This window comes from Giraffa tippelskirchi, chromosome 7 (assembly GCF_054371585.1).
Source record: "Giraffa tippelskirchi isolate mGirTip1 chromosome 7, T2T-mGirTip1v1.2.pri, whole genome shotgun sequence".
In the NCBI taxonomy this organism is placed as follows: Eukaryota; Metazoa; Chordata; class Mammalia; order Artiodactyla; family Giraffidae; genus Giraffa; species Giraffa tippelskirchi.
In genome coordinates, this window is record NC_137281.1 from 98,836,191 (window position 1) to 98,848,451 (window position 12,261).

Below are 12,261 nucleotides of genomic sequence, written 5' to 3' on the forward strand. Positions count from 1 at the left end.
AAACGTGACTGCGTTTGTGTCCCAAGGCCAGAATATGACGCCAGTGGCTCATAGCTCCATTCAAGACGGCAAAGTGCACCACCTCCCTTCCCTCGCCCAAACCTGCGGACTCCTGTACCCAGCGCCAGGAAGCTCAAGCTCGGGCCTCGACTCAGATCTTCCGTACAGAATGGCAGCCGCCGAAGGCGCCGCCCCCACCAGTGACTGCCGTACAACATGGCCGCCTACGGAGAGCGCACCACACCCCCTTCCGCCCGGTCGCCGGAAGTTTCCCTTTGAAACTCAGGCGGCAGACGCGGGCTGTGGTACGGCAGTTATTGCCGAGCATCTTTTGAACCAGAGCGACGAGGCGTGCGGGCAGGAGCAGCAGGCACCTGGGTTCGGCTCTCCCGGGGCAGGAAATTGGGCTGGATGTGGGAAGTCGATGGGATGGGCTGGGAATGGAGGATTTTCGCTCTCCTGAGTCGCGCTCTCCTGGGGCCTCCGCCTGCTTGGTCTCCTTGGCCCAGCCCTGTGTAACCATTCACGTTGTAACTTCTAGGCCCCAGCCGTGCCGCCTCGTTACGATGACCAGCGTGGTTAAGACAGTGTACACCCTGCAGCCCTCCTGTGTGCTGAGCAGCGGCCTGCCCGCAGGTGGGTGTCCACGGGGCCCTTGCCCCCTGGCACTGCGAACCGGCCCTGGGGTGATCAGGCCAGGAGTCTGGGGGCGTCAGATCTATTGTTGGGAATGGGTGGCACCGGCAAGTGAGGGCATTCTATCGGCTTTGACAGCCTACTAACTCCCCTAGAACGGGGTTGTCTAGCTTATGATGGGAGTTAGGGGAAGGACAGTAAGGTATAAATTTAGATTTGCCCCACCCCACCCTGCTTCTTCAAACCGAACTCTGCTGCATTCACCAATTAGATTCAAGTTGCTGACTATTCTACAATATTATTCACAGTAAGCTAGGGATCCCTTTTATACGTATCTGTTTTATTTCCAGACTTGGGCGGTCTGGAGGGACTGGGTTTGTTGTCAGGGAGGAGAGAAGAGAGTCATTTAAAAAGCAAGATAGTTAGGGAGAAGCACTAGGGTTCACACCATGTCTGGTTCCCATTTGTAACTGCAGAGTGTCCGTTATATAGTACATTCTCAGCAAACATTTGTTGAGTAAAGTGAGAGAGAGGAATCAGGCCTAACTAGTGCTCCAGAACTTTGGGAGAACAGGCATGATTAAAAGCAATGTTTGATTGCCATTTTGCTTTGTGTTACTCGGCTTGGAGTTGAAATCATCTCCTAAATTCTGCAGTTGTCGAGCTGCCTAATCTGGAGATTATAGCAGAGAATTGGCTTCAAACATGAGAACTGGGTGGTGGTGGAAGGTTTTGAAGCAGCAGATCCTTTCCCAGGTGACTCCATGCAACTGATTGATGAGGGTAGTTGGCTTGACCTATGAGGTAAATAGGCTTTTCTCTGAAGGCCTTACAGGATTCTGTTTGTCTTCTATTGCTTCAGAACACCTGAATAGCAATCCTGTCATCAGCAGGGCTTAGGAGTTGATGGAGGAACTGGAGTCAGTTTTACACTGCCTTTCCCTTAGAAAGCGGCATCTTTAGTGCAGTGGGGAGTGACTGGCATCTCCCCACCCAAACTGGGCTGCCTCCCAGGTTTTTTGATGTTAGGCAAGGGTTGGTTGTTTTTTAGTTTTTTTTAACAGATAACATATACACATGTTAAAAAAAAATCCAAAGTTTGGAAATGATATACAGTGAAAAATTAGCCTTTCCATCCTTGGCACTAGCCATCCAGTTGCCTCCTTAGCATCTCTCATTTTAAGAAGAAAGTCTTTGTTAAACACTGCTAAATTTTTCCTACAATACCATCCTTAGGTTCTAACAAATACGGGTTATTGGAACCAATTCCAGTCAATGAAGAGTGTTAATTTTGATCAGTTTGCTGTTGATACCTTTTTACATGAGATATTTCTTATCATGTATGACTTATTAATATCTGAGAGAGGAGAAGGTAAGTTCATTCACCCAAAGTTACCTTTTACTTCTCTGACAGATCTCAGAAAGAACCTTTTTAATACTTGCTTTGTGTGAAAGAGTGTGGAAAATAAGATGTAAGTGCCCATTGAGTGTACCTATAAATGAAATAATTTGTTAGCCTGAGAAGTCATATTTATTCCAACTGTTGTGCAGCTAAAGTCATCAAAGTAAATCTATCAAACACAAAGTTTCCTAATGCCTGCAATTCAGTGCTTTGTACCTTATTTGTTCATCTTGATTTAATTGTTGATTTCTTGAACTTAAGATAGGACAAGGTTTTTAAAACTCTATTTTTGGTTGCGCAGTCTTTCTTTAGTTTTGGAGAGCAGGGGATTCTTCTTGTGGTGGCTTTTCCTGTTGCAGAGCACAGGCTCTAGGCAGGCTCAGTGATTGTGGCACAGAGGCTTAGTTGCCTCGGGGCATGTGAAATCTCAGAAACCAGAGTATGGACACAGGTTTTTAAAGGAGCCATTTTACAATGAACAAAGTGAAAGCTGGTATAAAGTAGAAGAATCCTTTGCATGTATTAGGTGGGATAGGGTGAGTATTTAACTCCGGAACAAATTACTTGGATTTGCTATGGAATGAAAAGTAGAAAGAGGTGTGTGGCGGAGGGCGGCATAAGGGCTAGGAGGCAGATGCTCTCTTCTAAGGAAGAAGAGTGTCATGTCAGGGCCATTTCTCTGGTTATCTGGCAATAGCCTAGCAGGATCAGAACAGAATGCCAAAGAAGGAACCTAATATGAAACTCTAAACTTAAAGATGGACAAACAAAAATGGATGATGGTAAAGGCCAGCATGGAAGAGGAGAAGCCCACGAAAGGAGCTAGTTTAGAGATGGTCTGTGAAACTGTGACGTGTTCCGTTTATTCAGTAAGCAGGTTTTGAATTTTTGCTAATATGCCAGATACTCTCCTAGATGCTGAGGTACAAAGACATCTGCAAAGCAGGGGGCCCCAGCCTCCGGAATCTAATGCCTGGTGATCTGAGGTGGAGCTGATGTAATAATCATAGAGGGAAAGTGCACAATAAATGTAGTGCGCTTGAAGCGTTCTGAAACCATCCCCACCCCACCCCTGGTCGGAGGAAAAATTGTCTTCCAGGAAACTGGTCCCTGGTGCCAAAAAGTTTGGGGACCACTGTCTTAGAGAACTAGTTAGTGAGCCAGTCTGGTCAAAACAACTAAGCAACAGCTGAAGCTTGAAACAGCCTGCATGTAGCTTGGGGAGCAGGCAGAGTGCTTAAGAGCAGAATGAGATAGTTCCATTGAACTGCTGTGTGAGGCAGGGTTCAGCTGTGTTTTGCCTTGCTGGCAGCCACACTGCCTCTCGTGCTCTTTGCTTATATGAATCTCCTCCTTCACATTTACACCCTCTGGCCATTTGGTTTGCTGTATTGTCAAGCTTCTGGCCACTCTCAAACACACTGCACTGTCACATTTAAAGAATTTTGGTTTCTATTCCCAATTGGTCTTCAAGTCTTATTCTTCAGGATTTATAGAGTTGGCAACTGTTGGTCATGATGTGTGAGGTTTCACCCTCTTGTTTTCCTTTGCAGATGCACAAACTCGAGCCACTTTTAAGAGCCAGTTACCTGTTAAGTCCAAAGAAGTTGATGTTTCCAGACTTCATTCAGGAGCTTCAGAGAATGATGTCACAAAAATCATCAAACCGAGACGAGAGAATGGGTGAGAGTCAGAACATCGGTATCCAAATAGAACTTCTTGTTAGAAATTGCTCAGTACCAAGAGTTAGGGTTTTGAGAGCACAAGGTGTCTGATGGATTGGCCTGTAGTCAGTGGCCCAGAGCATCACAGCATTGCTGAGCTGTTTTTCAGAACCCTCAGTATTGATCAGCTCAGAAGAGGTGCAGCCAGGGTTATAATAGATATCTTTTCCTCTCTCAGCATTTGCTCTGCATGTACAAATAGCACTGCAGCCAAACACCAGCCCTAAGTGGTAGTCGTGGCAGGTGGGTGCTAGTTGTGAGCCTAAGTTGCTAGTGTGAGCACAGGCCAGCCTGGTGTAGTGTGCATATGTATTCTTCCTCCAGTGCCCAGCTCCCACTGAGTCAGGTTGACATGAGGTAGCCACACCATTCTGAGCAGGAGCAGGTCTCTCAGGCTGTCAAAGTGGTCAGGAAGGGAGCCCATTCCCTATTCACAAGCCCTTTTCAATAGTCTTGGCGGAAACAAAAGTGCGTGGTGCCTCAGAGCTTCTCAAGCTTGTACTATCTGCACTATATGTAACCTCTGGTTCTTGCCTTAGAAAATCAAGCTCTTTTTGTTCTGCCTTGTTTACAACATATGTAACAACAGTACCATGATTCTCTGTGATTGATTCCTTTGTTGTTATCGTTTAATTGAGGTATAGTTGACATATAACATTGTGTTAGTTTCAGGTATACAACATAGTGATTTGATATTTGTATATACTGTGAAATGATCACCACAGTAAGGCTAGTTAACATCCTGATTTGTTTTTTCTTCTCTAGGCAGGTGAAGGCTACAGACACCTCCAGGAGGAACCTCAGGAAGAGGTGAGCATCAGGGTAAATGAAACTTAGCCACCACTTTAGGGTAGTGGGGCTTAATACGGAGTGGGGCTCTGGTTGTACCTCAGAATCACTTATGGGACTTGTTTTACCATGTTGGAGTCTGCTGCCACCCTAGAAATTGGAACAGAATTTTCAGGGGTGAGACACAGCCAGGCTTAAGACCCAATGTCAGGGCAAGAGTCGGTGATGCAACAATCTTGAGTAACAGACAGGAGTTTGGGGGCTCCATGCCAGGACCACTGCTTAAACCCAGTGATGGCCCATTAACAAGAGCAGGAAGCCCTCAGGATGGGAGAAGCTGCATGTGTTAGTGATTTCAAAATGAGTGTTCTACTGCTGGTGGTAAAATCTTGGAGAAGGCTGCATCTTTCTATGCTTGAGGCTTGCTTGGCCACTGCAGTCCCGAAGACAAGAAATAATATAAGCTGGAAAGTTTGTAGAAATAGGTTGTAATTCCACATCTATTATTTGAGCATGTCTTAAAAGTTCTAAAGACAAAATACTAGTAAGACAGACTCAGAGAACTTTAAAAAGATTCAGTATTGATGATGATAATGGCTATTACTGATTAAAGTTTACTATGGGTCAGCAGCTCTGCCACGAATTGCACGTGCATTCTCCTTTATCCTTCACAATAATAATAATATGAGGTGAGGGTATTAATTCTACAAATGAGGAAACAACCTGAGAGGTTACAGAGCTCCCTGAAGGTCATATTCCACTATGTGGTAAGGCCAGGATTTGAACCAGCCTGTTTGTGTAACTCCTTAGCCCATACTCTTAACCCCTCCAGCTCTTCATCTAAGTACAATTATCATTACAGCTACAAACCACTGAGTAAACAGAAATCGGAAGAGCTCAAGGATAAGAACCAGCTCTTGGAGGCTGTCAATAAGCAGTTGCACCAGAAATTAATTGAAACTCAGGTAAGAGACCCACCAGACCTCTGCCATCAGCTGCCCTTGTGATGCGTGTGGACTCCTGAGGGACCACACCAGGTGGTCCTGAGGGCAGGCAGAAAAGACACGGCTTGTACTGTGGCTGTTCCCGAGGAATGGGATGGGCCTGACCTGTCTGCATGTTCTCCCAACAGGGAGAGCTGAAGGACCTGACTCAAAAAGTAGAGCTGCTAGAGAGGTTTCAGGACAACTGTTTGGCAATTTTAGAAAGCAAAGGCCTCAACCCAGGTAAGAACTGCCTTCAGAGGAGTCAGTGCATGTGCCTTTTCCTGAGTGATTCTGGGCTGTGTGTCAGGAGTTCAGCATGGTGTCAGCTGACCTGGTCAGGGCAGGGGTTGCCTAGCAAAGCCCCGAAGATTTCAGGGAGCTCCTCTCTGGTCTCTGGTGATGTTGACTCTGCCTGCCCAAAGCGTTTCAGATGTTGTGGAGAGAGGGTTATCTCTTTCTTACCTGAACACTTTATGCCATTCTTTTGATGCTGACAGGTATGATCTTGTAAATAGATCATAAATATCTTCTTTCTTTCAAGGGATGTGGCACATAAGGAATCTTCATGGGTGGAGAGAGAGAGATGATACTGTTGAAAATGTTCTGAAGCTGGCTAATAATCTGAGTCATGATGGTTAAAATGTGATTCTTGTTCTTACCCTGTCCCTAGAGGGCAGTCTGTAACAAAGAGGAAACAGCGGAAGGGATTACCCAGAGACTGTCAGAGAGCCTGAATTGAGGAATTTGAGAATGCCCAGGGAAGGAGCCCAGGCTTCTTTGAATTAGAGTACTGATTTTGAATACTGCCATTAAAATATAGTGCATTTTAGGATATATTCGTTATAGTCACCATATACGTTTTTGCATGATTTTAATTGCCTATGTATGTGCATTGTTTTTACAATAAAAATGTTGAAGGCCTGTAAAGATTTTAGAAATAGTTTTATGTACTGTAAACAGACCCAAAACCTATACATTTCTTTTGGACAAATTTTCTGCTGAGCTGAGGAGAAAGGTTTGGCCATATCCATACCTGGAGAGGAAGGGGAAGTAAAATCCAGCTCTGGAGAGTAGGCACAGGGGACCCTGCTGAGATGAAAGCTCAGGGGAGAGAGTCCAGGCCCAGACCCTCAGAGAAGTTTCCCTCATGAATACTTCTGTGGAGGGCTTTTTATTTTCTTTTAAGTTGTAATTCCCTAGGCAGGGCTGACTCTGTTGTATCTACTGGTTTTAGGCAGTGAGACCCTGGCGTCACAGCAAGACTCCACCGCAGATCACGTGGACTCGATGGTAAGGGGGCAGGTGTGAGGGGGCGAGGGCCCAGTGAGCGCGGGGCCTTGCCAGTCTAAGTGGGTCTCTGCCATATGCTCGGCAAAGCCCGCGAAGCAGCCTTTGGTTATCCAGGAAGAGGGTGATTGGATGTGTACTCAAAATAGCATATTTTCCTTAAGGGTGACTTCGTGCTTACAAATAAGAGTGAGTCTAAGTTGAAAATGTACTACTTTAAAACCCATAGTAGGGTGGACTAGTGGAGACAGCTTTCTGGTTTCTCTGTTCTACACTTTACCAAATTTTTCTCCTTATTCCTTTGCTAAGAACTGTGTCTTACAAAGGTCCAGCCTGAATTAAATTTGTCCTCTCTTTGGTTCCTTCCCCGAAGTAGGAAGGTAATTTGTTTGGGATTAAAGCCTTTTGAGCTTCTATGATCTCTTCCCCAGGAAGATCAGTTGTCATCTTAGAATACTAGGCATAGACACCTTCCTCAGCTCCCCAAGGCAACTTAGTCACCCCTTCAGTGGCTACTGCCTTTTGTTCATATGGCCTGTGTAGCACAGAGCATGTGGAGTGTAGTCCTCTGTCCCTCCTGTGGACTCCGTTTCTCAGAGGAGCCTGGCATGTGTGTGGACACTCAGTAAATGACCGAATGCAAGGGATGTTAGTGATCATCTAATTCAACTCCTGTGAGGAGATGAGTTTATATGAAGAAAAGTTCTCACCTTTCAATGAAGAGCTGTTATGACATTTGCTACTGCTTTTTTCTTAGCTGCTGTTACAAACTTTGCAAGATGAACTGAAGCTTTTTAACGAAACAGCCAAAAAGCAGATGGAGGAGTTACAGGTGAGAGGCAGACATCACCCCAAAGCAAAATTACCATTTCTTACCACAATAGGAGGGTCTCTGGAGGACTCTTTATTTATCTATTTATTCATTTTTAATATATTTTGCAACAATTTTAGATTGTGACAAAGTTGCAAAAATAATAGAGAATTCAATTCCCCTAATATTAACATCTTACATTGTCATGGTAAATTTGTCAGAAATTTGAAACCAATATTAACAAAATTCCAAGACTTTGATTTCACCATTTTTTCCAACTAATTTTTTGTTCTAAAGATGAATAGACATGTTCACATCTGCAGGGCACGAGACAGTGTGCAACATGCTAGATTACTCCAGGTGAGAGTTGACACCTGTGTGAAATCTATGCTGTGGAAACTTGATATCTCAGGGAAACCTGTAATAGGAAACCCAGATTCCTGGGTCTGGACTTCTTTGAATTGCTTGGATGAACTGTGGGACACTACATGGAATCTTAGAGGATTTCATTGCTCCAGCTGAGATAACAGATTCTGTAGTAAAGACAGTTCTTAAAACCAACACAGATAAATCTAAAAAGAGACAGTGTGTGTCAGTATTCCAGTGGTCTTTCTCAATGGAACAGAATGTTCTGGTTATTGTATTGTCTTTTCTGAGTCAATGTTTTGTGGGGTTTTTTCTTTTTTAATGTCTTTCCGTGCAGGCCTTAAAGGTAAAGTTGAAGATGAAAGAAGAAGAGAGAGCCCAGTTCCGTGAACAACAGACCTTATCTAGCAGTCAAGTAAATGATTTCACAAAAGCCCTTGAGGAAATGGAGCAGCTATTAGAAATATGATAAAAAGCAGGTGGCCACATGGCTCTCTCTTGCGGATAGACTCTCAGAGGAAGCTACTTAGGACATCTGCTTCTTGGCCATGATCTTCTAGGACTCACCATCCTCAGAAAGAAAACAGTTTCTGCAGTAGGATTAAAGACAGTTGGTGTTGGAATGACAATTCCTCCCTTAAGCAAACATTCGTTCCCAGCCTTCAGATTGTCTCCTGAACCTCACAGTTCATAATTAGGGCCTACAGGAGAGGGAGCCTGAAAGCTTGGATCAGCCTCCTAGGATCAAAAAGCAGCACATCATTAGCATCAGGAGACTCTAAACCAGCCACAACCAGAGAAGCCAAAAGATGTGCAGGAGGAAACAGTGAAGCATACATGCTCCATGGGAGACATCACTGAGGAGTCACGTGGTCCCCTCTGAACTTGGAAGACATTCTGTCCCATCCTGGCTGGGCTCTGTAACCTCACTGTAAATTTATGAACTGAAAGTTACCTGAAATGGCTTAATAATGGGGTGAAGGTGTAGATAGCAATAACACGTATGAAACAATACACCTTGGAGCTTTTAATCTAAATCATTTCTGTGTTTTTTTTTTTATAAAGTGTTACTTTTAAATAAATATTTCTGTAACTATTCAGACTGCAACACTGACAAATGAAAATAGCTTTTTAATGTAAATATGACCACTGAATACTACTGAACTAATCTGTTAACAAGTTCAAGGTTACAGTTTCACCCAGAATGTTTTTCTTCTATTTAACCCAGAGTATGTTTCTTCTACTCATTTTTAAGTGCTCTATGACTGGCCCCCGTCCCCACCACCTCTTCTGTGAGCATTAGTTAGTCTTCTGTGGGTGTTCCCTGTTGGCAGCAGTGTGTGCCAGACTCCTTCCACCAGGTTTGTGTCACTAGCTGCCTGTATTCCTACATATACTTAATCTCTGCTGTTGCCTTGCGTGGCCAATCCTGGACCTGGCCCCCTGGATTGTTAGTCAACTGAAGTCCACAGCAGGCCTTCCCTCCCCTTCTTCCCCCCACGGTTCACCAAAGGTGTGGCCATAATTCATTTCCTTTTTTTTTTCTTACTGGATCCCAGTTCCCCAACCAGGGATTGAACCCGGGCCCTGGGCAGTGAAAGTGTGGACCCCTGACCACTGGTGTGCTTGGTCACTCAATTGTGTCCAACTCTTTGTGACCCCATGGACTGTAGCCTGCCAGGCTCCTCTGTCCATGGGATTCTCTAGGCAAGAACGCTGGAGTGGGTTACCATGCCCTCCTCCAGGGGACCTTCCCAACCCAGGGATTGAACCCAGGTCTCCCACGTTGCAGACAGATTCTTAGCGTCTGAGCCACCAGGGAAGCCCCTAACCACTGGACCTCCCAGGAATTCCCCATATATCATTTCTTAGTCAAACTTAGGCAGATTTTGGCTTTAGCCATCTCCCATTTTCCCCTGCACCTCCCAATTTCTTCACCAACTCCACCTCACTACTCTTCAGTATTACTGGGACTGTCCAGAGGCACCCAATCAAGTCAAGTAACATCTCACCCTAATTTATAGGGCTAAAATTCTTTGCCTTCATGCCCATATAGCATTCACACAGTTGATTATATCTCAAATATTTTGAGGGGGAAACCCAGTTAAATAATTCACAGTGAGAAGAGATGGATATTCTAACCATTTTCAGGATAAACATAGTTTAAAAGGTTATTTGAAAAAAAAAAGTGAAAGTATTAGTCACTCAGTTGTGTCCAGCTCTGTGACACCATGGGCTGTAGCCCACCAGGTTCGTCTGTCCATGGAATTCTCCAGTCAAGCGTACTGGAGCGGGTGGCCATTCCCTTCTCCAGGGGACCTTCCTGACCCAGGAATCAAACCCAGGTCTCCTGAGTTGCAGGTAGATTCTTTACGATCTGAGCCATCAGGGAAGCCCCAAAAGGTTATTTACCCAAGTGAATCTGTAATTGGCATTTCTGGTCCCCTTAAAAGTTCTACTTCCTTCTTGAGAGAAAGGGTAGGAAACTCAGCTGTAAGATCCTCACCTCCTTGTCCTGCCTCCCTAGTTAACTCCTAAGGATGAACCTATCTCAGCTCCTCCATGACTCATCTTTCCCAATGTACAGACCCTGTTAACTTGAGGCCTGGCCTTACAGGACCCCTTAGCCCCCCAGTTCTGCTTTGCACCACCAACTAGCATTTTGCACTTTTGCCTTTTCTCCTGTGCCCTCTGACCTCTACTCCATCTACCTTTTGTACATGTGGAGGTGTGGGGGTGCTGCTTATGGTCTGGAGCCTAAATAAACTCATGCATTACCTGAACTCCATATGATTTGCACCCTCCACGTTGCTAGTTGTTATAGGAAACTTTAATGTCACGTGACATTCTTAACCTCAAAGATGCTTGCAGTACACGCAGTGAAACATTGCACAGGTGACATAAAGGTGAAAAACAAAGGCAATAATTTACTACCCAGTGGGTCCTGTGATATGGTTATGCGCTATAGTAGTTAACTGAGCTAGTTCGCGGAAGGCTTGATGGAGGAGGTAGCCTGGGGGTTGAAGGAAAAGTAATACTTGGAGAGGCTAGCTAGAGGGTTGAGAACTTTCCACATTGATGAATATGTGGAGATTAGGAGATTCAGATTTGTTCTGATGCTTAAGGGAACACTTGTAATATACCATATGTGATGTTTATGTGTTCATGTTTATGGGTACATGGTGTTACTAGAAGTTTTGAAGAACCTTAAGTGCCAAGGCAGGAGGTATAGATTTTTACTGCTCAGGCTAGAGGTTTCCAAACTGTCTCAGTTCAGTGTCCCTAGTATCTCAATATTTTATGACATGCCAAAATAAACATGTAAAAGTTCTATTTTTTATATCCAAACAATAAGCACTTAATGTCCTAACAACTAAATAGATATTTGAAAAACAAATACACAAAAATCTAAAGGTATTTTTATTTTTAAATAACTGCAATTATTACTAACAGGATATTGGGCATAGCTTAGCTTCTCATACCTTGGAATCAAACTGGACACTACCACCTTCCTTCCCTGTTTGATACTGAGAGGAATATTGCATGATTTAATCTTGAAATTGGCCTTCAAGCTAGTAGTTCACATGTTGTCTAACATGTATCACTGTGATTTCCCCAAAAGTTTATTCTGTAGCATCCCAGGGAGCTTGCTGCCCAGTGATGTCATGGCTCACAGTCTGGGAACCATGAATCGAGGTAATAATGTATCACTAACACATTTTGAGCAGGTAATCACCATAATGAATGTTTAGAAAAATGAATCTAGCACTGTATGAAAGGTGGATGGCAGGATTAAGACAATAGGGTTAAAGACGTCAGGAAAACAGGAATCAAATGTATTAGGACCATGACAGCAAAGGTATAAAGAAAGATTTGACCACTATGGAGAACAGCATGGAGGTTCCTTTAAAAACTAAAAATAGAGCTACCACATGATCCAGCAATCCCACTCCTGGGCATATATCTGGAGAAAACCATAATCAAAAAGATATATGGACTCAAATGTTCATTGCAGCACTAGTTACAATAACCATGACATGGAAGCTACCTAAGTGTCCATCATTGATAGAGAAATAAATAAAGAGGATGTGTGGTACATATCTACAGTAGAATATTACTCAGCCATAAAAAAGAATGAAATAATGCCATTTTCAGTGACGTGGATGGACCTAAACATTGTTATACTGAGTGAACTAAATCAGAGAAAGACAAATATATCGCTTATATGTGGAATTAAAAAAAAAAAAACACGGTATGAAT

General features: G+C 43.9%; 1 protein-coding gene across 2 annotated transcripts; it reads left to right on the forward strand.

Moving 5' to 3' along the window:
• Positions 1 to 24: 24 nt before the first annotated feature.
• Positions 25 to 9,038, forward strand: KNSTRN (kinetochore localized astrin (SPAG5) binding protein). Of its 2 annotated transcripts, XM_081507203.1 has the most exons (9): positions 25 to 378; positions 542 to 636; positions 3,592 to 3,721; positions 4,528 to 4,572; positions 5,414 to 5,516; positions 5,684 to 5,777; positions 6,772 to 6,827; positions 7,582 to 7,656; positions 8,339 to 9,038. In XM_081507203.1, exons 1-9 carry the CDS (start codon positions 35 to 37, stop codon positions 8,468 to 8,470), a joined length of 1,074 nt encoding a protein of 357 aa, XP_081363329.1. In that variant the 5' UTR covers positions 25 to 34; the 3' UTR covers positions 8,471 to 9,038. The 2 variants fall into 2 exon arrangements, with proteins under 2 accessions (XP_081363329.1, XP_081363330.1); XM_081507204.1 differs by lacking the exon at positions 6,772 to 6,827 and having other exon boundaries at positions 51 to 378.
• Positions 9,039 to 12,261: the final 3,223 nt, after the last annotated feature.

What these genes read in the sequence shown, in the direction of transcription:
- KNSTRN (XM_081507203.1), top strand. Translation starts at nt 35, where the DNA reads ATGACGCCAGTGGCTCATAGCTCCATTCAAGACGGCAAAGTGCACCAC. An exon ending in AGGAGGAACCTCAGGAAGAG is followed by an intron (nt 4,573 to 5,413) that starts GTGAGCATCAGG and finishes TTATCATTACAG; the next exon opens with CTACAAACCACTGAGTAAAC. An exon ending in AGAAATTAATTGAAACTCAG is followed by an intron (nt 5,517 to 5,683) that starts GTAAGAGACCCA and finishes TTCTCCCAACAG; the next exon opens with GGAGAGCTGAAGGACCTGAC.